General features: G+C 41.6%; 1 protein-coding gene across 3 annotated transcripts; it reads right to left on the bottom strand.

Moving 5' to 3' along the window:
* Positions 1–761: 761 nt before the first annotated feature.
* RCBTB2 (RCC1 and BTB domain containing protein 2) lies at positions 762–25,343 on the bottom strand. 3 transcript variants are annotated; one of them, XM_072135206.1, is made up of 13 exons: positions 25,146–25,343; positions 22,948–23,016; positions 20,927–21,082; positions 20,213–20,363; positions 19,775–19,941; positions 18,129–18,287; positions 14,871–14,978; positions 13,780–13,922; positions 9,760–9,950; positions 9,105–9,231; positions 8,877–9,016; positions 8,342–8,413; positions 762–1,088 (listed from the first exon to the last, which is right to left on the bottom strand). In XM_072135206.1, the coding sequence occupies exons 3-13, from the start codon at positions 21,047–21,049 to the stop codon at positions 1,015–1,017; spliced, it is 1,455 nt and encodes a 484-aa protein (XP_071991307.1). In that variant the 5' UTR covers positions 21,050–21,082; positions 22,948–23,016; positions 25,146–25,343; the 3' UTR covers positions 762–1,014. The 3 variants fall into 3 exon arrangements, with proteins under 3 accessions (XP_071991307.1, XP_071991306.1, XP_071991308.1); XM_072135205.1 differs by having other exon boundaries at positions 763–1,088; positions 8,283–8,413; positions 25,146–25,342; XM_072135207.1 differs by lacking the exon at positions 762–1,088 and adding an exon at positions 3,782–4,167.
* Between the last annotated feature and the right edge of the window lie 392 nt (positions 25,344–25,735).

Genomic DNA, 25,735 nt, shown 5'->3' with positions numbered 1-25,735 from the left:
GCTCACTGGATGTTTTTTCTTTTCGGACCATTCTCTGTAAACCCTAGAGATGGTTGTGCGTGAAAATCCCAGTAGATCAGCAGTTTCTGAAATACTCAACCAGCCCTTCTGGCACCAACAACCATGCCACGTTCAAAGGCACTCAAATCACCTTTCTTCCCCATACTGATGCTCGGTTTGAACTGCAGGAGATTGTCTTGACCATGTCTACATGCCTAAATGCACTGAGTTGCCGCCATGTGATTGGCTGATTAGAAATTAAGTGTTAACTAGCAGTTGGACAGATGTACCTAATAAAGTGGCCGGTGAGTGTATATAATGGGGGGAAAACTCCAGTTATAGATTATGATAGACTTATGAACTGTCCGACGTACTAAATTGTTAAAGTGGCGAACACTAATATAAATACTAGTAATTTATTTTCTATTGTTCTAAAGTACAGGATTCACAGCTGTCCGGAGGTTAAAATATTTTCCAAAAATCACCAGAATATATTTAATTTACAAGAAATTCATCTATAAAAGGAAACCTACCTTCAGAAATCTAGAAATTAAGCTCTGATGGTAGGTGGCTAGTAACATGCTAAGCAGTAAGCTATTTTTACCTAACCCTAAACTACTTCTTAAACTAAACTACACTTTATCTTCGCTAATATGCAAATTATCGATAGAGGCTACTGGGGTGTGGAGTAGCCCCTCTGGGGAGTGGTAGCAGAGACCTCCGCTGATAATTAGCATATTAGCTAAGATAAAGTGTAGTTTAGTTTAAGAAGTAGTTTAGGGTTAGGTAAAATAGATGAGGGCTTAGCATGGTACTAGCCACCTACCACCTACTAGCTTAATAGGTCGGTTTCCTTTAAACACTGATATGATGAGATGCAAATCCACCAATCGCCTGGCATTCTCTGCAGGCTTTACAGTAGCCCCCATGGTCCTGCAGGATGGCGGTCAGTTCTTGAAGGCTCCAGCTTTGCTTGCCTTATTGATAAAGATCTTCATAAGGTCATTGTCCATATTAGCAAAGGCGTCTGTCTGGGTAACCACAGTCATATGGTTTATGCAGAATCTGAAGCAGAAGTCTTCTAGGTCCTAGAAAGAAAGGTAACTTGTCACAGTAAACACATTTTAGGTTAAAGGATAGAAAAGAACAGTTCATAGTCAATGCACATGGCAGAACCTGAGGTGTAGAGATAGCCGTACCCGGCGGCTTCTAGAATTAGTATCAGAAGTAAAGTAGTAAAGTTACGCGAGTTTTAAAAGTGTCACCATAATCTTACAGAACTGTGTAGGGGCTTTATACTTGGTACAATGAAAACCATCAAGACATCCAACATTTTTAATGGAGGAAAGCAGAATGGAAAAATAAACTATGAACTAGTGTTTTTGGACTATAAGCTGCTCTTGTTAGGGGGTCACATGGTTATGAGTTGATGATAGGTCATTTGTGTTCTTCATATCTTCGGGGTGAATGCAATGTATAAGTAGTGTTTGGCATTCTCTCTCCTCTGTCTGATCAATGCAGGCAAGGGAAAAAGCCAAACCTTATCTATACATTGTGGTCCTTATCCTGTCATGGGAAGACAGTGTGGGGAGAGGACAACATGAACGGCCTCTCGTGAGGTCATAAATAAGGGACCAGTCACGTGGAGTGAGGACTGAGAACAGCAGAGGAGAGGAATATATTGTGCATGGGTTACACAGAGTAAAAGGACATGATCTGTTTATCAATGTGTCCTGTAGGAAGGTCTAAGAAAAATGGATATGTTACAAATACAAGAATACATTTTTACATCAAATAACCTGTTTTTTTTTTGTAATAATGCAAGGTTGCACGTGAGGCCAGTGGCAGATCTCTGATTGGCTCTCTTAGGGAAAGTTCATGGTGCTGCTGCCAAATTGTTTTTTTTTATTATTTAATATTTATTAAGATTACCCGGTGGTAAACGACCTTTAAAACTATTTCTGCAATAGCTCCCACACAAACAGCTCTCTAACATGCAGATCATCTCTCAACCCCCTACATTTAATACCTCCGCTCAACTCCATCTGCTCTTTATCCCCTCTTTCACTGCTCTCCCCTTCTCCTGCAGCTCAACAGCTACTCACAAAGAGCCCTGCTTCCCATGTGACTTGAAAATGTCACATGACCCCATGATGTCAGGCAAGGTCCTTGTACCTTACAGTCGGGATGCTAGGGGAGCAGTGCACAGGTTCTGCTCTCATGAAGACTGGGTGAAATGCTTTGTGTCAGGAGGGTCTGGCAGTGCTGGATCCTCCTGACCCGCAGAATATAAGGCACAGTCACTTTTTAGAAGATTTTTTTCTTATAGTCCAAAAATAAATACAAAAATACATATTACATTTTTAAATGTATAAGATACATTCATTAGAGAAGGAAGGGGGGCAGTGATCTGAATAAACCTGAGAGCAAAAGTGACAACTCAAATCCTATGATCACATTGACCAGGCAATCCAAGAGGTATTGAGTGACCTCACTATGTAAATGTGCAGACATTTCCACTGAATGTATAAAATAGCCATGTACTGCTAAATCTCACAGCAAGTTTGGTAATTCTGTTTTATTTACTTAGAGATATTATTACCAAACATCTTGTGGTGGCCATTTGGTTAATAGTAGTATTGAGATATGCAGACACATTTCTCTTGTATAAGGATGGTTTAACCCGTTAAGGACGAAGGGTATTTTCACTCATTTCTCGCTCTCCATCTTCAAAAATCCATAACTTTTTAATTTTTCCGTGTACCGAGCTGTGTGAAGGCTTATTTTGTGTGAAACTAATTTTACTTTCCCGTGATGTTATTTACCATTCCCTGCCATGTAGTGGGAAGCCGGAAAAAAATTCTAAATGTGGAAAAATTTAACATTCTTTGGGCTCAGTTTTTACGACTTTCACTCTGCGCTCCAAATAACACCTCTACTTTGTTCTTTGGTTCGGTGTGATTGCGGTGATACCAAATTTATATAGGTTTTATTGTGTTTTAATACATTTTAAAAAAATTAAACAAATGTGTACAAAAAAGAAAAAATTTTTTTTGCCATCTTCTGACGCTAATAACTTTTTCATACTTTTTCATACTTTCATACAGAGCTGTGTGAGGTGTCATTTTTTGCAAAATGAGCCAACGTTTTCATTGCTACCATTTTGAGGACTGTGCAACATCTTGATCACTTTTCATTACATATTTTATGTCAGGTAAAAAGGTGCATTTCGGACATTTTGGCGCCATTTCCCGCCTCGGAGGTCACCGCCGGCAATAACCGGTTTTATATTTTGATAGATTGGGCATTTTGGGACGCGGCGATACCTAATGTGTCTGTGATTTTTATTGTTTATTATGTTTTATATCAGTTCTAGGGAAAGGGAAACTTTTAATATTTTATTAATTTTTTAAACTTTTTTTTTTTCACCATTTCTTAGACCATCTAGGGTACATTAACCCTAGATGGTCCAATCGTTCCTACCATATACAGCAATTCTACTGTATTGCAGTATATGGCATTTTTGCACAGGATTCATTACAATGAGCCATGGGTCTGACAAAGATCGCAGGTAAGATGGCGGTGGCAAACACCGACCGCGAGTGTTGGCGATGGATCTTTGCTGCGATATGCAGCAAAGCCCATCTCTGTATGAAGAGGGCTCAGCCCGTGAGCCCTCTTCATACACCCTTCATAGCTCCGTGGCGGATATATCCGTCACGGAGCGTGAAGGGGTTCACTAAATGAGTGAAAAAGAATACCTTAAAGAGCCATCAAAACACAATTTTTATTCTCTTATGTTCTTGAGACAGATGCGGTGGATGTTCTATTCCTGAGATTTCACTATAGCCATATGACCTTACACATGTTACCGGTGACCTTGTTTTTTTGTTTTTTTTTTAAGTTGCACCAAATTGAAAAAACTGAAAATGCAGCCTGTGAAGCCATGAGTTGCGGTCCGCACCCTGCTGACTTTCAGAGTCCAATGTGCGCTTCCATAACTTATGTTACTTAACTAATGGCAGCTTTTGTTGGTGCAGGAGGCATTTTGTGCTTTGGTGGTTGTTGGTAGATCTGGGGCGCTGGTTACTGATGCTGCCCCTTAAAGTTGAGTAGTATAGCAGTATGGGCCCTTGGACCAATAAATGTTCACTCTTGGCCTAAATCCTTAGATCAGGAATAGAACAGACATTTAAAGGAAATTTCAACATTTTTACAATGTATAATGTTTATGGAAGTTTATATGTTTTTGGAGTTGTAGTCGGTCCATTTTATCACAACTCCGACACCAAAATTGTAAGCGGTTCTGACTCTGACTCAACAGCCCTGTGTACAATCACACTATGAAGACTCTGCTCGGGGCCTCTCTACACTTATGTGCAAGGTCTACTCTCCTCTGCTTCAGTTGTGCACTGCACATACACTAGGAGATGCCAGAGAAGAGTCATTTTCTGAAAGAATAAGAGTTCATGCTTATAAAAAGTGTATCTATAGATGGTATAAGGGGCACAATGGTTGGGGGTCATTGACATCAGTGGCATAAGGACAAGCTGCAGCTCTTGGGGCACACATCTTGGTCATAAATTTGCTTTAAAGCATCAAAAAGCAGGATAAACCGGGGACACTTACTCATAGATCCAGACACTGTGACTGCGGGAATCTTCTTATATTTGTTATTCATGGTCTCCTCTTTCCTTTTTAAAAATATATTTTTTAAATTGTGCTAATTAGCCAGAAGGGCTCTGGTGGACATTACCATGCTGTAGATTCACAGTCACTTACAGTGTACAGAAGCACTTCCCCCTCCCACTGTGTGCTGAAACTTCCTCAGCGTGATGTACCATTAACCCCTTAGGGATGTGGCCCTTTTTCTTTTTAGCATTTTCATTTTTCACTCCCCACCTTCAAAAATCTATGACTTTTTTATTTTTCCATGTAAAGAGCTATGTTTGGGCTTGTTTTCTGCGTAACAAATTGCACTTTATAGTGACTGTATTTATTATTCCATGCCGTGTACTGGGAAGCGGAAAAGAATTCTGAATGCACTAAAAATGCATTTGCGCCATTTTCTTGTGGGCTTGGATTTTACAGCTTTCACTGTGCGCCACAAATGACATGTCTACTTTATTTGTTGGGTCGGTACGATCACGAGGATACCAAATTTGTACACGTTTTATAATGTTTTCATGCATTTACAAAAATTAAAACTTTCTGTACAAAAAAAAAAAATTCTTAATTTTGCCATGTTCTGGCACTAATAACTTTTTCAAATTTCAGTGTACAGAGCTGTGGGTGGTGTCATTTTTGCGACTTTTGATGACATTTTTAATGTTTTCATTTTGACCACTGTACGGCCTTTTGATCACTTTTTATAGAATTTTTTATATTTTTCAAAATGGCAAAAAAGTGTCACTTTTGACTTTGGGCGCTTTTTTCCGTTACGTGGTTAAACGCCAGGAAAAAAACCTTATTATATTTTGATAGATCGGACATTTTGATGATACCAAACATGTTTATGATTCTTACTGTTTATTTGCTATTATATGTGATCTAGGGAAAGGGGGGTGATTTAAACTTCCTTTTTTTTACTATTTTTTCATATTTTTAAAAAATGTTTTTACATTTTTTTATACCATTATTTCAGACCCTCCAGGGTAATTTAACTCTGCAGGGTCCGATTGCTAATACTCAGGGCCGATTCTAGCATATTTGCTGCCTGAGGCGAATATTAAAATGCTGCCCCCCCCCCCCCCCCGCTCCCTGTTACGTAAATCCTTAAACTTTATTAACAAGTAACATCCCTACAGGCAGCTCCCTGACACTGTGTGACTGACTACAGGTTCTGGGAGTCATTAGTGTCCTCTAGTACCTTATAGATGACAATCTCTTCCATCAGGAGGACTTTATTCCGGGTTCTCCAATCCATGACGTATCACGGGCAGATGTCTTCACCTCCGTGCAGTATCTCCACACTGCGTCCCTAAAAATACCACAGTCACTTACAGTATAAAGTCTCCTGGATAACAACACTGTGCTCCTAAATAATATATACCCCTCACAACACAACTGACCGCACGCTACCCCAGATATAAGACATCCCTTCATTATAAAGGGATAAAATCTTGCCCCACATGTACAGTCCCCTCCCAGCTTAGTAATATACTGTACCCGATATACAGCCCCCCCCAGCTTAGTAATATACTGTATCCCATATACATCCCCCCAGCTTAGTAATATACTGTATCCCATATACATCCCCCAGCTTAGTAATATACTGTATCCCATATACAGCCCCAGCTTAGTAATATACTGTATCCCATATACAGCCCCCCCAGCTTAGTAATATACTGTATCCCATATACAGCCCTCCAGCTTAGTGATATAGTGATATATAATATATACAGCACCCACCAGTATAAAATGATTCTGGCCCCATATAATATATACTGAATCCCCCCCCAGTATAAAATAATTATAGCCCCAAATAATATCTATAGCATCCCCCCAGTATAAAATAATTATAGCCCCAAATAATATCTATAGCATCCCCCCCCCCAGTATAAAATAATTATAGCCCCAAATAATATCTATAGCATCCTCCCCCCCAGTATAAAATAAGTATAGCCCCAAATAATATCTATAGCATCCTCCCCCCCAGTATAAAATAAGTATAGCCCCAAATAATATATATAGCATCCCCCCAGTATAAAATAATTATAGCCCCAAATAATATATATAGCATCCCCCCAGTATAAAATAAGTATAGCCCCAAATAATATATATAGCATCCCCCCAGTATAAAATAATTATAGCCCCAAATCCCCAAATAAAATATACAGAACCCCCCGCCCCTAGTATAAAATAATTCTGGCCCCATATAATATCTATAGCATCCCCCCAGTATAAAACAATCATAGCCCCAAATAATATAAATATATATTGCATCCCCCCCCAGATAAAATAATTATAGCCCCAAATAAAATACATAGCATTCCATCCCCCACCCCCTCCCCCCAGTGTAAAATAATTCTGGCCCCATATGATATATATATAGCGCCCCCCCAGTATAAAATAATTATAGCCCCAAATAAAATACATAGCATTCCATCAAGCCCCCCCCCCCCCCCAGTATAAAATAATTCTGGCCCCATATGATATATATAGCGCCCCCCCTCCCCCACTATTATTATTACTATTACTACTAATTATTAGCCACATTTAATTAATTAAATACATGAAAAATAATAAAATCACAATCACCTGCAGGCAGCTGCTCCCTCGTTGCGGCTCCGGTCTTCACGCGGCTCCGCACAGTGACACAGGCGCATGACGTCATGAAGCCTGTGTCACTGCTTAGAACGGAGCGACGCAGCTGCCGGAAAGGCGCTGCGTCGCTCCGCATATAAATCGCGCCTGTGTCTTAAAGAGACAGCCGCGATTTATTTAGCTGGTGGGCGATTCGGGCGTTAATGGACGCCCGAATCGCCCACTTTACAGCGGCGAATTTCGCCGCCCTTTACAGGGACCCGCATTCTGCCGCCTGAAGCGAGATTTTCATCTCGCCTCATGGCAGATGCGGCCCTGCTAATACTATATAATGCAATACCACTGTATTGCAGTATATAGCAATTTTACTATGATTTCTTATAGCCTGCCATCTGCTGGCTATTAGATATCATTGCACACGGCAAGCCTGCGAGTATCGATGAGACTGTAGGCTGCCATGCCAACTGACTGCCGCCCTCCGATGACGTCACAAGGGGCGGCGATCGGCCATCCAAGATGGCACCCATGTAAAGGTAAGTTAGCTGGTGGGCATCAGCTGTATTATACAGCCGTCACCCACTGTGTATGGAGAGAGCTCAGCTCGTGAGCTCTCTCCATACACCCTTTTTACAGCACAAGGACGATAGACCTTCAGTCTCATTAGCATAATTTTATAAGTTGATTTTAGAAGGAAGCTATGGATACAAATATAAGAACATCACAGTGCCTGGATCTATGGGTAAGTGTCCCTGGTTTATGCTTGAAATTGGTGGTAGATTTCCTTTGAAGAGAACCCATCACTAAGATATACCATCAATGCCCAACCTTTGCGTGTATCCCACACAATACAGATAGAGATCCAGAAGGGACCATAGGTAGTAATGGCAATCTCAGCGATGGGCTGGTAAATTACAGATCAAATGTCTAGTGCTTCATAGTCCATAACCCTTATGAATTGACACAGATGATAATTTAGTCTTGCTTTCTATGCAACATATAAAAAGGTTTCCTTGTACCTGGGCATCATACTTAACGGCAGCTGATAGAAGTACCACCGCATTGTCTTCACAGATACCTTGTTTGATGGTGTGCTGGCATAGCTGCTTCAGTCGATCTTCTCTATACAGTGTAGCTAGCTCCAAGAGTCCTGCAAAAGATCCAGGCAAACACATCAATTATTAAAAGAAGTCAAGCAGCTCTAATCTCTCCTAGCCGAGAAGACAGAAATACAACAGCAAAAATGGGTATAAAGCAAAGATGTAATATTCCGGCCCCTGTTAATGGGCCGTGATCTGGTTGCACAGCCCCCATAGACTGCTCCACCTCCCGGTGACTGTGCGGTGAGATTTGTGGGAACTGGTCCAGGCGAACACACAGCCATCGGCATGAGGCTTTAGTGTGTATGTACACAGGAGAGTGTCGAAATTATTTTGCTACACACATTTTTCTACAGTTACTGCTTACTACATGCTATATAAAAAATTAAAACAAACACATTTATATTTTGGATCAAAGAATGAAATAAAACACAACAGTTCACCCTGTGACATTCCAAAAGCTGAAATTCTGTGCAATTTGTGGGAAAATACTTGATAAATAAGAATACTTACCAATGGCATCCTCTGGAGAAATGCTGATATTATCCGTATATAAATACTCCAGAAAGGCGCGAAATACTGGATAAGAAAACTGGTTCATTTCAATAACATCTTCATTACTATCATGTAGGAATGAACGAAAATGTTCACATCTGAAGGCAAGAATACAGAACAAGCTGAAAATTCTCCGTCCCATACATCACAGTATCGCCCTGTACATGCCCTGACAACACAACATACCGAATTTGGAGGATGACTTTGTGCACATGGATGTATTTTTCATCCACCAAGAACTTCAAATCTGAGGTTTCTGGATTGTCAAATTCCTTCTTCAAAGACTGTGCTACTGTCAAGTGCTCATCCGGCTCTTCAGAATAAAAAAAAAATAACAGTGTTTTGCAATTAATCTTTACAATGCGATGTTTAAAACGGGAGTGAACAACCTTTATTGGTCTGGGGGCCACATTGTCATACCCCTCAACTGCAACTGGGCGCACTAATAACTAGAAGCCCCAACTACCACAGTACAGAACTAAACCCCTACATATACTGCATTGAGATGATAACGAATACAGACCCCAGAGCAGACAGTAAATAATTATACAGACCTCAGACCAAATAATAAGTAGAGCCACATCAAATCAGTGGGAGAGGATCTGGAAGCAGTAAGTACTTGGCAGAAGTACTTACCGCTACCCGGTCTCTGCACCAATAAGTGCTCCAATTCGTTATATAAGTGCTCATTGGTTTCTGCCGGGCAGGAGGGTGCGTATCACATAGCCACACACACTCTTTGCAGCCCACAGGTTGTGCACCCCTGGTCTAGAGACCTGGAAGTCAATAGCATCTGTCCATATTACACTATGAATACAGGAGATGTTTCGAGGCTTCTCACCTACAGAAAGGAGGCGCCACATTATGGCAGGGGTGGAGAAGCAGGCAAACACATCATCAGTGCATGAGAAGTGGGTGAGATGAGGAGAGATGACCGCTTGTCCTCGACACTGGCCCCACATAAACACCTGCCCGCTCTGAGATTTGGCTGCAGACGTGTGGGATGAGTGGCAAGCCGCAATTTCCACTATTCTAATGAGAAATAAACATAGTTTTAATAAATACAGTAAAACTTTTATATCAACTTTTAAAACTGAGTGGAACCAACCAAAGGTTATGGGAACCTGTCATTAGGTGAAAATGTCTAACCTGGTGACAGGTTCCCTTTAAGGAACTGTGGAGGTCCTGGGCTCGAGTAGAAATCCTAGCTCTGCCCATCTGATTTACAGAGAGCTGTAAATATTGACAATGGTTACTTATGAACAGAGATGACAAGAGACAAAACTACACCAAAATAAAAAAAAATAGCGGCCAGTAAAGGACCCAATGAGTTGTAGATGGTAAAAGTAATGAAATGACCACTTGATCTTATATATTTGTACTAGGTCAATACAGAAGCCTCCTGACACCTGCCAATTACAGTACACACACACTGAAGTAGTAATAACATTTATTGACCATTGTCCTCTGATTTATTAGCGGATTTACTGGCCTTAAGTTCCCAGGTCAGATGGGAAAACATGAAATTTAAGGGAACCGGTCAGCGGAAATTGACCATATAAACCACTGCCAGTATGTTGTGAAGCAGCTTAACACATTCCAGGCCAAGTTTCTTCTATGATCATCCAGAAAATCTACTTTGAACTGAGATGTATTTGGTAGTATAAAGTCACAGAGATGGAGGGCTCAGCAGTGAATTCATATTCTCCTCACACCCCCCTCAGCTGTGATAGATCAGGCACCAGACCTCTGGAGAGCAGGTTAGTGATGTCCCTGGATGCAGGACCATCAACTACAGTGAATGACACATTGTTAGGCAAGAACAACTTGACTTTTATACAACCAATTTACATCTTGCGTCATAGTTTATTATCTGGATGAGGACACCGTACGGGCCCATGAAAAAGAAACAGGATCTGAAAGGGATTTAGCTGCTTGGCAACATACAGGTAGTGGTTTATTAGGTCACTTTCCCTTTAAATAGTAAGACTTTGAGGGATAAAGAGGTATAGAGTCTGGGCACACCTATTTCTTGTGGAGTGGTCATTGTGAAGATTACAATATAATACTAAAAATACTATGTATGGTCATAAAAGATGTCCTACATACTATATACTATAGGGTTAACATGACAGATTGTGGTGATGTATGGTAAGAAAAACATTGCGGTGTACATGTATTTTCCTCCTCCTGCATTCTCCACATTACACACAACACAATTTATTACTATCCAGAATGAGCACATGAACCTAAGACAGGCGGATGAAAGCCCACAGAAGCCATCAGGACTCCCTCAAATCTTACACTCCATCTGCCAAGTTCAAGAGGAAATTCCAGAGTGAAGACAATACTGCTATATTCCCTTATTTTTCTAAACGGATGATTTCTCAAAGGAGACCGCACTGTTAACCATTTATTGACTTGATTGTTTTCATAGGCTTGTTAGCACAGTCTGGTCTCACATATAACTATAGAAATAACTAGCTGTAGCTCCCGGCTTTCCCGGGATAGTAAATAACTGCTCTTAGCTGTAACAAAATAGAATGGGTTAACAAAAAATATTTTATATGTATTTATAGACTGTCTCAGACTGTGTCCGTCTCGGGCGCTCTCATTCCAGTGACTGTCCGTCTCGGGCGCTCTCATTCCAGTGATTGTCCGTCTCGGGCGCTCTCATTCCAGTGACTGTCCGTCTCGGGCGCTCTCATTCCAGTGACTGTCCGTCTCGGGCGCTCTCATTCCAGTGACTGTCCGTCTCGGGCGCTCTCATTCCAGTGACTGTCCGTCTCGGGCGCTCTCATTCCAGTGACTGTCCGTCTCGGGCGCTCTCATTCCAGTGACTGTCCGTCTCGGGCGCTCTCATTCCAGTGACTGTCCGTCTCGGGCGCTCTCATTCCAGTGACTGTCCGTCTCGGGCGCTTTCATTCCAGTGACTGTTCGTCTCGGGCGCTCTCATTCCAGTGACTGTCCGTCTCGGGCGCACTCATTCCAGTGACTGTCCGTCTCGGGCGCTCTCATTCCAGTGACTGTCCGTCTCGGGCGCTCTCATTCCAGTGACTGTCCGTCTCGGGCGCTCTCATTCCAGTGACTGTCCGTCTCGGGCGCTCTCATTCCAGTGACTGTCCGTCTCGGGCGCTCTCATTCCAGTGACTGTCCGTCTCGGGCGCTCTCATTCCAGTGACTGTCACTTTGTCTATGGAGAGATTTATCAGAAGTGTCTGAGAGCAAAAATGCTCTTGTTGGTCATGGCAACCAATCAGAGCTCAAGTTTCATTTTTGCACAGCTGTTTAAAAATTACAGCTGATCTCTTATTGGGTTTCCATGGGCATCTGGAACAGTTTTAATCCTCCCCCATCTCTGTATCCCTAATCATCTTACTTCACACATAAGCGTTTTATACTCATTGCCTATAGTAACCAATCACAGCTAAGAGCTCCTGTTAATGACCTGTGGCAGAACAGCAACCAATCACGGCTCAGCTTCCAACTGCCACAGCAGCAGCAGCAGACTGTGGTTCCTGTATATGGTGGGTAATAAGTGGATTTTGGAAAGCGCAGGGTGAAAAATTTCTGGTCAAAACCTATTCTATGATGCTCACTGAGTCACAGAGAGCGGCTGTGCAAAATTTGGTGACTGTAATCATGACAGTACAAATTCCTTTAGCGGACATGCATACACTCAGCTTTATATATTAGATGATTGTGCGCTCATTGCATCTGCCAGTGCAGCTGCTTTAGATAGTAGATTTCCTTTAACAGAGAGCATGCTCCAATCATGGAGGGGTTTTCTACACCATGCAAGGTCACTGTGATGGTGAGAGCTTGCAGAACCTTACAGGAAATCCATTATCAAAACCAAGCATGATAAACCAGGGGCATTTACTGATCACAACTGTGGTAATCTTCTTATATGTGTTACCCATAACCTCCTTCCTACTTAAATCAACTTTTAAAATTATGCTAATGAGCTTGAAGGGAATCGGGGGGGGGGGGTGCTAGAGTCCCTCCGTGTTGGAACTCCACAGGGTGTTTAATTGTGCAGGAGCACTGCCCCTATCCTCCCCCACTGTGTGAGCGTTCAGCAGTCAGAGGGAGGGAGAAGCAGGGGTGAGACAGTGTAACAGACTACAAAGTCACAGCATAGAGAGGCTTTGGTAAAGCCCCCAGAGCCTTTCTGACTCATTAGTATATTTTAAAAGTTGATTTTAGAAGGAAGGAGGCCATGGGTAACAAATATAAGAAGATTACCACAGTCACAGTGTCTGGATCTACGAGGAAGTGTCCTGGGATTATCCATGCTTGATTTTCATGGCAAATTACTTTTTAAAGAAATGTGTGGACCACATCACATTCTAATTTTTTGTTTGGTTGAAGTGTTATAGTTTTAAAGAAAAGCTTAAGGCAACTGAAGACATCATAAATAGGAGAACATTTTCACTAAGTGTATACAGGCGGTCCCCTAGTTAAAAGACAGACCCCTCTGCCCAGTGTGACCTCTGGTGAAGCTCTCTTTACTATACACCCAGGCTGCAGTGATCAGCTGTAAGGTTTCTGTAATGAAGCTTTATTGTTTCAAACTCCAATTGTCACTGGGGCAAAAAATGTTTTTGTCTGGATCTACAATTATAAAATATACAGCTTTGGCTTGCATACAAATTCAACTTAAGAACAAACCTATGAAACCTATCTTGTAAGTAACCCGGGGACTGCCTGTATATCAGACCTGTGATCTGTGAATCTACATCCCAGCAAGTCATTACAGCTTATTTACTTGGAAATAAATATGGTGAATTTCTATTCTTCCTGCAGCCCGTTCCTCTACAGTATTTTATGTTGAGACTATAAGCTTACAGGAACATACCTTTCCTTCTCCACACATACTTGGACAGGGTAGGACTGGTTACTTTTGTTTCCTGTGCCCAGCTGGCCGTACGAGTTGGCTCCCCAGGCATACATTACACCTTCATCTGTCAGTGCCAGCGTATGTGCATAGCCGCAGACAATCTGCAAGAGACCAGGCACATTAGCTGCGGCATATGTATAGCTTCTATTCTGCTTCACAAGGAATGGTAGTACGACACATGGTAAAAACCACACAGGCATATGTGGCTATTTAGCATGGCTTTTATGGACCAGAAACAGGGACTCTAGTTTGGAGACTGGCTTTGCTGCAAGTATGCCTCTGCCTCCTCCTCCAATTCAACCACTTTCTGTCCGTATAGGTGCAACAGACAAACTATAACTTTACAGCACTAATAATAATAATACTTCCTTTATTTATAAAGCACACACAGATCTAGGTTACTACATATGAGGCAGCACGGTGGCTCTGTGGTTAGCACTACAGTCTTGCAGCACTGGGGACCTGGGTTCAAGTGCCATCCTGTTCAACATCTGCAAACAGTTTATATGTTCTCTCCGTCTTTGTAAGGGTTTCCTCCAAGTCCTCCTATTTTCTCCAACACTCCAAAAAATACTTCTAGATTGATTAGATTGTGAGCACTATGGGGACAGGGACCGATTTGGCAAGCTCTGTGCAGCACTGCAGAATCTGTGTGCGCTATATAAAGGAATTATTAATATTATTATGAGTACTGGAAACACATCTTACTACATTCTACATAAATGGGAGAAAAGTTGTAGCGCATCAGTGGATATAGTCTTCTGCTACCAACTCTGTACACTATCTAGTTATGGAGCTGGATGCAGCAGAGAAGAACAGAGCAGATGGAGCACCGGAAGTCTGACCTGCAATGACCTAGCACTGCTGCCTTATCCCAAGGACAGGTTATCAATGTCAAATGCATAGAGCATCCATGTACAGAGAGAGTACAGTGATCTCGTCTTGTACACTGTAGATTTGTCTCCCTATGACGCCCTTGTATGATGTATTCACCAGTCCTAGACTATCAACATCTATTTAGACCACAGTAAATCTTTAAGCAAACACACCTGCTCCACACGGATACCTTGAAGAGCTGCTATTCTGCACGGCGTTGGCTGGTTTCCACTGCTACCCAACCCCAGCTGGCCATTTCCGTTGTAGCCCCACGCATAAACCTTATCAAAACAAGAAGACAGATAAATACAGAGAGCCATTACTGTAGCAGCCTGCACCATTACTGCAATACTTTATCAGTTACGAAACCCAGATGTGGAGGACGAAAGAATAGTGAAAGTGCAGGCACAAGAGAGTATATCATCAACGTAATCTGTAAATTGCTCTTATATGCCGTTTATTACACTGAATCATGGACCTCGCTATACAGGTTGTGCAAACAAAGGCATACATTTTCCCCATAGAACGCCCTTCCACGAATTAACACATCCTTACAAAACTTAAACATGGCAGCCAAAAATTAGCTAAGTTTTATTAAACTAAATTTAATATATCTTCAAATGTACGTATAACGTAATGTTATCATTTTTAGTATTTCCCACTGTTGGCCACCAGAGGGAACCATCACTGCACACAGAAGGCAGCAGATAGGAACCAGAATATACCCTACATCTCATGCTGAAGCAGTGAACAGGACCTGTGATGATACAATATGACCTGCTCTAGCTGATGTAATGACCCATACACAGGTCTGTCTGCACTGTTACAAGGTAAAGGTCAGCTCAGAAGTATGTAGTCTCCTGTGTTTTCTAAACTTAGTATATACAGATGTAAGACGATAAAGGGACATTAAACCATCACCCTTTAACTTTGTTATGAAGGCAGAATGTGTGGTTTCCCTGATTCTATGATAAATGTAACAGTACTGCTTTACAATAATTAGTCCATATGATTCATATCCTGTCCTTATGGGTCTTGTTTCTGATTTACTACAGCAATGCCACATGTATTTTCATGCTATTGCACTTTGACATGTGAATCTGAAGTCTGCTGAGAAGTGTATGTCACATTCCTGTGCCATGTACAGCAAGCGGTTGTGATACCGTGCCCTGTCTAGCACATCACTGACAATACTAGAGTGCAGTCCAATATAAGACAGAGCGGCAGGCCAATGATCAAATGTATAACCTACAGAAAAAAAGGAAATTTCATTTCAAGATTTCATTGAAAGCAAAAAGAAATAATGGGGCAAATTGCTAAAAATACTATGGGGAGCAGTTACCACTAGAGGATTGATGGAGGCTTGCGCTGGTGAACAATTCTACGCCAGGTCCTGTCTGACACAGAATGGCGCTATAACCTGCAAACCTTTCAGCATGGAAAATGTGTCCTAAAGGCCAAAACAGGTCTGCTCCATAAGGGGTTAATGAAATATTGAAATAAAGTGTGAACTTTTTAAACATGGTAGTACTGTATATAGGCCAAAAATAGTGCTGAAAAAAATTAACTCTGCTTATACTGGAGTCTATATAAAAAATATATAACAATGTACTATATACCTGGAGGGGGGGGGGTCATGAGCTGACAGGCTATATACTGGGGGGACAGCGTTTTCTGTTTAAAGGAACAGTTTTACCCATTTTGCTGTGTGACGGGGGAGGGAGGGCTTGGGGGAAATTGTCCTGCATGTAAATTTCTGGCTGAGTGAAGAACGCAAGGAAGGAACCAACTGTTGTTGAAGAAGGTTCTGATACCCACTTGTAATCACACTGCCATGTAGCCGTATGAGGTGTTCAACACCTGCAACAAAAAACATTCCGCAAACCATGACACTTTCTCCACTAACTTTTACTGACTTCTTTACACACTTTGGTTCAGTTTAATGGCGACCGTAATGTTTCACATCAGAAACAGATAAATTCAACTTGATCACTAAAATGAGCTGTCTTGTTTGTTGACAAACAGAGTTTAGTTTGTTTGGATCTGATGGGAAATATTATGTTTGTTGACAAACTGGGGAAAGACTGAACCCAAAGTGTGTAAAGAAGTCAGTGAAATATGGTGGAAGAAGTGTCACTGTTTGGAGAATGTTTTCTGCAGCAGGAGTCGTACCCCTTATACAGATACATGACAGAGTAAACGCAAGTGTGGATCAGAACCTTCTTCAACAACATGTGGTTACTTCATTCTCAATCAACCAGCTATTTACATGTAGAACAATGCGCCCTGTCACAGCAAAACAGGTAAAGCAGTTCCTTGAATTTAAAAACATTGACATGGCCAGCCCAGAGTCCTTATCTAAGCCCAATAGAAACCCTTTGAAAAATCCTTGGTGACAAAGTTACCCATAACAGTCACAGAACTGTGGAAGAGAATAGAAGAGTTTACAAAAATAACAACATAGCAGTGTGAGAGACTAGTGATGTCCTATGCCACACATGTGTTGAAGTCCTTCCTGAAGTCATTGCTGTTCTCTTATTATGATCATCCCATTATTTTGCACAAGAAAGGTTATATGTTGACTTTGGTCATTTTTGTAAAACACTGTTCTAGTGACGTGGTGTACCTCTTACAAAAATTCTTCAGATGTTGATCAATGTAGATATATTTCTCAAAAAATGTCTGTACCAGAGAGCAATGAATGTCCCCTTAGTGGAAGATTGATGAGAACTGGAAAAAAGCTGAAAGAAGGATATTTTTCTCCCCAAACCCTCCTTTGTATGTAGCTATATGCACTTCTAAAGGACAATAGGCTCAATATATACAGTCACAATGTGCATAATAAATGCACTCTACAGTAAGTTAAGTGGTCTATGTTGGTGTCAAGCTACAGTTTGTGGAAGACACCAAATTGTGAGTTCTAAACAAGGGCAAAAAGTATGGTTTTGACCTGTGCCATATTCTTTACTGTGAGTGTAGTATCACATTTGATTACTAAACTTAGCACGGAGGAAAACGTTATATTATTATTATAAGCCGTTATCTTGTCGTGGTGTAATGACAGACTGCAAAACTCTACAGCACTGTACCAGCAGTCACATGGTTGGGGATGGTGCTGGCCACTATTGACAGGCAATTACTTGCTGGCCGGTTGCCTTACAGACAACGGCTCAAGATTTGTACATTTGCACTGCAATTCATTCTGTGATACTCTAAAGGGAGTTCATAAAATTAACTTAGTTGGGCTAGGAAAAAGGATGGTATCATCACAATGCATACTACTCCATCACTCTAGTTCAGGTGCTGCCCGAGTGGTGGATAAATTGTTAGGCAGTGAGTAATACTTGGTTACTCCAGATATTGGCAGCAGATATAAATTGTTGCCAAAAATGTTATAGAAGCCAAAAGAAACAATTATCTACTTATCTTACCTCACCATTGTCCACTATTGCCATGGAGCTCATCTGACCACAAGCAATGGCAATAACAACCTTATTCTGTAGACAGCTTGTTACTCTTCTTGGAATTGGTTGGTTTGCAGTAGAGCCAGATCCAACTTGTCCAGAATTATTATATCCCCAAGCGTACACCTTTTCAAAATAGAAAGTAGCGTTTTATTAAATATTTTGGAGATAAGAATACTTATACCCTTCAAGACAAAGATTTTTAAGGTTTCCATTTTTCACTCTGCTCTTTCCACAAGCCATATCTTTTTGATTTTTTAGTTTACAAAAGTTATATGAGGGCTTGTTATCTGCAAGAAAAATAATAAGTTCTACTGGATGCATTTAATTTTCTCTGCTACATATTAGTAAGCTGGAAAAAAAAATTGAAAATGTGTCTGAATAAGCAAGTTAACAGAGTTGCGCCATATTCTGTTGGCCTTTATTTTTACAACTTTTTGTGGTCCTATATTCTTTAGATCAGTACGATCATAGAGATACCAAACGTATATGTTACTTAGTTATGTCTTAATACCTTTAAAAAATTATATGTGTTTGAGGAAAATGGGTGCGATTTCAGTGTTTTTTTAATGTTTTTTTTTTATTATTTCAGGTTCCCTAGGGTACTTAAACCCAGGGGGGCTGATCACTTATACAAGTTACTGCAATACAACTGTTTTGCAGTATACAGTGAATATATTGCTCCTGTATTACAGTCTGTCTCCATTAGACTGTAATACAGGATGCCAAATGGCAGCTAGACAAGTTGGTAAGCTGAAAACGCCTGGCTATATATTGACTAGCTACCAAGAGAAGTCAGATAAAAAATTTTGTGGACATGTTACTGCTAACTTTTTCACGTCCAATAAATTTACACGGATGTCCAGGAGAAGGAGAGGCAGTTCCTGCTCCTAGCTTGGCCCACACAAATCTCCCTCCTGTCATAGCACATAATCGACACCCTCCAATGACATCACAGGGGGTTGCTGATCGGCCATCCAAAATGGCTGCGCCCATATGCAGCACTGTTAGGTGCTTTCGTTGGGTTCGACCACAGCACCTAACAGGATAACTACCACAATCAGTGTCAACACCGCCGACTATGGAGAGGATTTTTTCCGTACCCTCTCCATACACCCCTCCACAACTGCCCGATTTATGTTTACTTAAAAATAAACATTTAGGAATGGCACAAAAAGAGGTAGGGCCACATAAAAATGTACATATCATGAAAACAGATACAAATTGATTTCTCCCACAGCATAAAATGAAGCTGAACTCCTCTTGGATACTTTTGATAAATCTCCCTTCTGCAGAACTACCGTATATACACTTGTATAAGCCTGCAGAGCATTTCATTTTAGGGAGGCTACAGAGCATTTTGTTATTAGGGGGGCTGCAGGGCATTACATTAATAGGCAATTATTAGGAGGGCTGCAGGAAGTTTTATTAATAGGGGGGCTGATGCAGGGCATTTCATTACTGGGGAGGCTGTAACCAATGCATCTTCCACATGAGGCTTATAATCGAGTCAATATGTTTCCCCAGTTTTTGTGGTAAAATTAGGTACCTCGGCTTATACTCGAGTATATATGGTACGTTTGAGGAGCATTGGTTTCATGAAGCATTCTTACCTCTCCATCTGATGTGGACACCATGGAATGATGCGACCCACAAGCCACACTCACTACTTTCTTATTTACCAAGTTGGTGGACACTTGACTTGGGATTAAAGCCTGATTGGTGGAGCCATTGCCCAACTGGCTGTAGGCATTGTGACCCCAACTATATACTTCTCCATCTGCAAATACAAGAATAACATGAGACAGGTCATATAAAGGTACAACTCGGCAACTGGTATTTAGTACTTATAGTAAATGCTCATGACCATGCCCATATATGTATACTGATCATGGACTAATGATGTATACATGTGAATAATGGGTATATCAATAGTGAGGGTAACACAGAGAAAGGCTTCCATTATAACTTCTGAGCAGCAGCAAGCAGAAATATAAAGACATGGATGTAGTTGACTTTTTACATATACAATTATTATTTTTTACCCTTACCTTCAGTGACAATTACAACATGGGGGCCACTTCCACAGCTCAGGCTAACTATCTCCTTCCCTGAGAGGACATTAAGACACCGAGGTTCAATTATACTCTGTGCATCCCCTGTTCCTAAACAGCCACTGCTATTTGTACCCATCACAAAAACCTGTAAAAAGTAACAAAAAAAATTGGAAGGAGTTTAAATAACGCTCTATAAGAAATGTATGTTAATCACTTAGCAGCATTTACAGCATCTTAAAGTGAGTTTGCTTTTTCCCCCCTTATAACATTTGGGATCCTAGGACTGTGAACAGCTGTAAATAAACTTAATACTTTCTACCAGAAGTACATATAGACTAGATTAGTTGTGGTTCTGGTAACCAATTTCAATTTTGCCCTTCTTAAGACTCTTGAAAGAAGACAGGAGCTACCTGTAGGTGATGCTACGGAGACACCTAGCATAAAACATCAAGAATTGTACAGACTAATGAATTGTGTTACTGACAGAGCAGCTCCGAAGCTTTACCAGGCCTTCTGCAATGGATCAGACCTGAACATCAAAAGAAGTTCTGTTCCATCTTCCATAAAGCATTTACTGTATAAAATGCACAGAAGGACACATACTTGTTCCACCTCACACTAAGACTGTCTCTTCCCCCCCACCAAGAATTCCACCAGCCATTAGCACTTTTTAGTAGCGACTGAAAAGAGATAAATTCTGTACTTTACCTCATCATTTTTTGTGATATACAACACTTCATTTCCAGAACCAAATACACAGGCCTTTCGAATAAACTTTAGATCTTCTTGAGGGCAAAGTGCAAATATCGGCCATTTTCCAACGTCCACCATTGTCAGTGTACAGAGATATTAGAACGGCACAATCTGGAAAAATAAAAGCCACATATGTCACTGTGTCTCTCTCTCCTCTGAGAAAAATTCTATTTGAAATGCTAAAAACTACATTATAATTTTTTTTTTCTTATAATGACCTACAGAAGCAACGTTTGTGAACATGAATAAAAGTGAGTTAACTAATTTAGTTAGCACAGAAAATGGGCGGTTCCCTGCATTTACTTACACTACAGACTATTATAACATATGGTTAAGCCAGTCATAGTAACCAGTGCTGCATTGGTATGGCTAAGACTAGTTCACACTGGGTGTTGATTTGCACATCAGATGTATGCATAATCCATAGGAAATCATATGAATACTGATAACACATTTTATTCAACAACAAAAAATAAAAACACCGTTATCTACCAGCCCAAAAGGTAGCTCTGTAGGCCCAAACACAATGTGAAAGTAGCCAAATGCACAAAGACACAAGATTAGACAGGCATATCCTACTGCCCCATGTGATGGATAAGTAAAGGAGTTATCTGATATGAATATTATAAAGGAAGAGGCATGAATAGGGAATCAAAGCAAATAATGCAGCAGCCCTTGTCTTTGTTCCACAGTTATTAAATTAATAGTAGTATAGTAGAAGTCAACCTTCTGTACATAAACGTCTACAATGAACAGAAAGTGAACAGAAGATTTAGCTTATTAGCTTATATTACACTCTCCTAAAAAGGAAAGTGTAAGAGCCAGTACACATTTCCATTAGGTCTTCAGTTAGGCTACATGCACACTGCCGTGGCCAGCCGCACCATAGCACGGCGGGCACACGGCAGCGTGCGGGGAGAGGAGGAGGAGGTGAGCGCTGCTCGCCCCCGCCCCTCTCCATAGGAACATATGGGCCACGGCGCCGTAATACGGGAAAAGATAGGACATGTCCTATCTTTTCCCGGGCTACGGAGCGGTACGGTGCTGCACATGTGCTGCACTGTACCACTCCGTACAATGCAGTCAGCCCATAGAAGTGTATGGGGGACGTATATCGGCCGTATATACGTCCCCCATACATGTGTGTGAATGCAGCCTTAGGGTGATGTCACACATGGCGTTTTTGGTCCGTTTTTAAACATCCGTTTTCAGTCCGTTTTTGGCAGTTTACCATGCATTTGGCTGCTTACAACCTGTTTATCTTTTAAGGTATTTGGGAAAAACTGACTAAAAAAGGGACCAAAAACGCCATGTGTGGCATCAGCCTTATTCTGTGCCAAAACCAGGAGTGGTCAAACACACAGAAGTTCTTACAGAGGTAGAACGGCAGGGGTAGAATGGCAGGTTTAAAGGAAACCTACCACTTGAAGTGGCAGGTTTCAGATGGAAATACCGAGCACCAGCTTACCTCCAGCGTACCTCCCTGCGCCGGCTATAAAGTTTAAAAAGTGTTTTAAACCGCGATACCGAGCTGGTGCTCGGTGTTTTCTTCTTAAACCTGCCATTTCAAGTGGTAGGTTTCCTTTAAATGCAACATTAGCGTAGGGGAATGGGCCTCGGCCCGATCACATGCCCTTTTCTATGGAAATTCATGTGATTGGTAACCAGATCCTAGTGTCCTGCATTATTTCTGATTACCTATCGCATGCGATTCCATAGAAAACCATATGCCTCTGGGCCTCTGCCCAGATTTATTTGGGATTATTAATACAGCACTAGGTATTAACAACTTCTAGGAAAATATCTGTATGCTAGCTGGTGGTCCAACCTAGACCCCAACCGATCACACAACCACCGCTCCATTCACTTTCTACATTCACTTACTCCCTTTGTGTTACAGGTCATCTTTTACATGTAAAGAGACAGTATCAGACATTTCATCTTGCATGCTCCCAGATATATTAGGAGTTATCTACCTTCATTGATGGTCATATGTACTGCACACACATTTAGAACAGAAGATCATTGATCCCAGCGACAGGCTCCTAGAAACAGGAAAAGGAAAATATTAATAACAATTTCACAAGTTTCTTATATTCTGCTGGTGCCAGCTCTCCCTTATAAGATATATAAGTGTAGTCTCTTTTATATCACAGTAACTGAGGCTAAAAATATGAAATAACTGAGAAGCAAAGTGATCCTGTAGCCTCCACCATTTAAATAATAAAAAAAAAAAGTAAAACAGGGGAATATGTATTTTTGTTGTTCCTGTCTATGAGCATTGTTATGGGCCTCAGGCCGCTTTCATTTACCCTATACTGTACATACCCCAAGTCTCCTCCAATCTAATGGACTATACCTCCTGCTTTACTTGCATGCTTTTCTCTTTCATTTGTGTTAGGATCTTAGGTGTTTTCTGCTGCAGATAAACAATTTTTAAGGACATTTCCGCTGACACAGGATTTCCTACATATAACTGGTCAGAGATTAGCATCTTCAGTGAGAGCACCTTCTAGTATGTTGTCTTCCTTCCTGAAATGACAAGTTAGTCTACACACAGGAAGACGTCCCAGATTTCTAAAGTTCAAAGATGTGCCCGCAAATAGCACCTGAAAATAGCAGCACATGACAGACATGCAATGTGCGGCTCTGTGTACACAGCTCTGAGCCTGCCCTGGAGTAGCAGCTCTGGACATCAGAAGCCCCAAAGTAACAAGTGTTATTTATCAACATCAATATAAGTTTGCTTGTGTTTGAAAGGGGTTGGCTAGGTGGGAGTGAAGAAACCAAAATAGAACGAGAGGGACAAAGAGAGGCACAGAGAGAGGCACATGTGAATGCAGCCTGAGGGTTCATATTTTGCAGCGGGAGTTGATGTTTTTATAGGTAACGTTTTGTACAATAATAATAATTGACAATTCTGCCTGATTAGAACACTTTCAAATATCAATTTTATTTTATTAGAAACCTTAAAAACAAGGGGGCCACTCTTCAGCCACTATAAATACACTAAATTCAGGCTTTCAGCATGTGTGTAGGAAGATTAGATCACAATATAGGATCTTATTCACTTTCATATCTCCCTATACTGCTGAACTAAGATACTGCTTAAACACTAGCAGCCGTGCTAAATCCTGTTTTGGGTAATAGCACTATGCCGATTAGCAGACCTAAGATCTCTACTGATCTGGGTATTGTGTTATCAGAGGCATATGGATGTTGTCAGAGTGTGTATCTAAATGCGGCTGCACGTGACATATATTTCATAAGTGCAGCCGCCGGCATCTACCCGGCACTGTTGCGGCCGTCAACGTTTTGTACAAGTTTCATTATTTTTTGGAAGGTGCACTGGTGAAATAACAGCAATTTGACTATTTAGATATTTTAATTGGTGGCAATGAATATGGTGCAGGGCCTCCGATTGTAGAGTGTGCTTGCTTTATAATATCCAGCACGGACATGTCTGTAGAGTGCCACATATACTGGACTGAGAAGAAATTCCCGGCACTCGTTACATTTTTATTCAGACTTACTGGATGATCATTTCTTACAAATATCTAGGACCCCTGTTTGTGTAGTATGTGCCAAAACATATCCATGGGGGGAGACACCATGGGGGGGAGATTTAGTATTCGGCAGGATTTTGAGCAGTTGTCTATGTGTTAGACTGGCAGGTATCCACCAGTCGGATTTATAGTCCGGTGTATGTGCAGTGTTACATGACTTCTGATGTGAGTATCAGCTGTGTGTGCTATGTGTATGTTTAAAGGGCACCTACCACCACAAATCTACCTATAAAGGTAGATTGGGTGGTAGGTGGATCAATGTGACGTGAGGATAGCCCTTTTAAGCCCTTTAAAATTATATGCCAAGAATCAGGCTTCCCTGCACTAGGGTGTAACCCCCTAATAATGCCCCTCCCTCCTGACGTCACTACCAGGGCATGGTGACTGCAGTGACATCACAGCTGATGACATCACTACGTCCCATGAACAGAGTTGTGTTTACACCAAGCAGGTAGCCAGCATGTGCCCGGCGCACCGGCCCACGTGATGCGGTGCCAGGGTCACGTGCTCCTCCCGGCGGTAACATGAAGTAACGCCTGCCCCGTATCACCCTCCGCACCTCGGAGAGGGCGGCGCCCAGCACACTCTCTGTCACACACACTTCCCACCTGGAGCTCCGTAGTCACCGCCGCCGGGGTCCTGCTGCAGCTGTTACTATGGCAATCCTCGCAGCTCCCCTCAGTAGCCGGCCCCTGGGACGTCACCAGAGGCGGAGAGCAGGAGGCGGCTGCTAGTGACGTCACACTTCTCCCTGTGAGGGGGCGGAGCTCCGGTCAGTGTGTGATCTGCTGATGCGCATGACACCGCTAGGGGCGCTAGATGCATGGAGTGTAATAGCTGCTGCTAGGACAATACAATACAACACAACTTTATTGATAGTACAAAGTGTCCAGCATAATGTTACGATTGGCAGACAAACAAAAAACATTTAGCAAACAGACTTCAGGAGTTCCTCAGCTTGGTTGCTATGATATGCTTTCTTGAGTTATTAGTTACGTGGTTAGATACAATAATACATTACAATATGATACAACGCAACATGATATGGAGGGACAGGCACATTACACAATTACAATTAACGTTCACAGTAGACACAACACTGATCAGGTAACTTGTATGTTACCTGCGTTTGGCAGGGTATGTGGATGGTGCTGTGATGCCAATTACTGCTGCCTAGCACTGATGGCGTCTTCTCCGT

This window comes from Engystomops pustulosus, chromosome 2 (genome assembly GCF_040894005.1).
Source record: "Engystomops pustulosus chromosome 2, aEngPut4.maternal, whole genome shotgun sequence".
Lineage (NCBI taxonomy): Eukaryota > Metazoa > Chordata > Amphibia > Anura > Leptodactylidae > Engystomops > Engystomops pustulosus.
The sequence above is the reverse complement of the archived record's forward strand: the minus strand, read 5'-3'. Positions and strand labels throughout refer to the sequence as shown.

Excerpts from the sequence above, each read along its gene's own strand:
- RCBTB2 (XM_072135205.1), bottom strand. The coding sequence starts at position 21,049 with ATGGTGGACGTTGGAAAATGGCCGATATTTGCACTTTGCCCTCAAGAA. Across the intron at positions 18,288-19,774 it reads TGTCCACATCAGATGGAGAG|GTGTACGCTTGGGGATATAA; the intron begins GTAAGAATGCTT and ends TATTTTGAAAAG. Across the intron at positions 9,017-9,104 it reads AAAGTCATCCTCCAAATTCG|ATGTGAACATTTTCGTTCAT; the intron begins GTATGTTGTGTT and ends TCTTGCCTTCAG.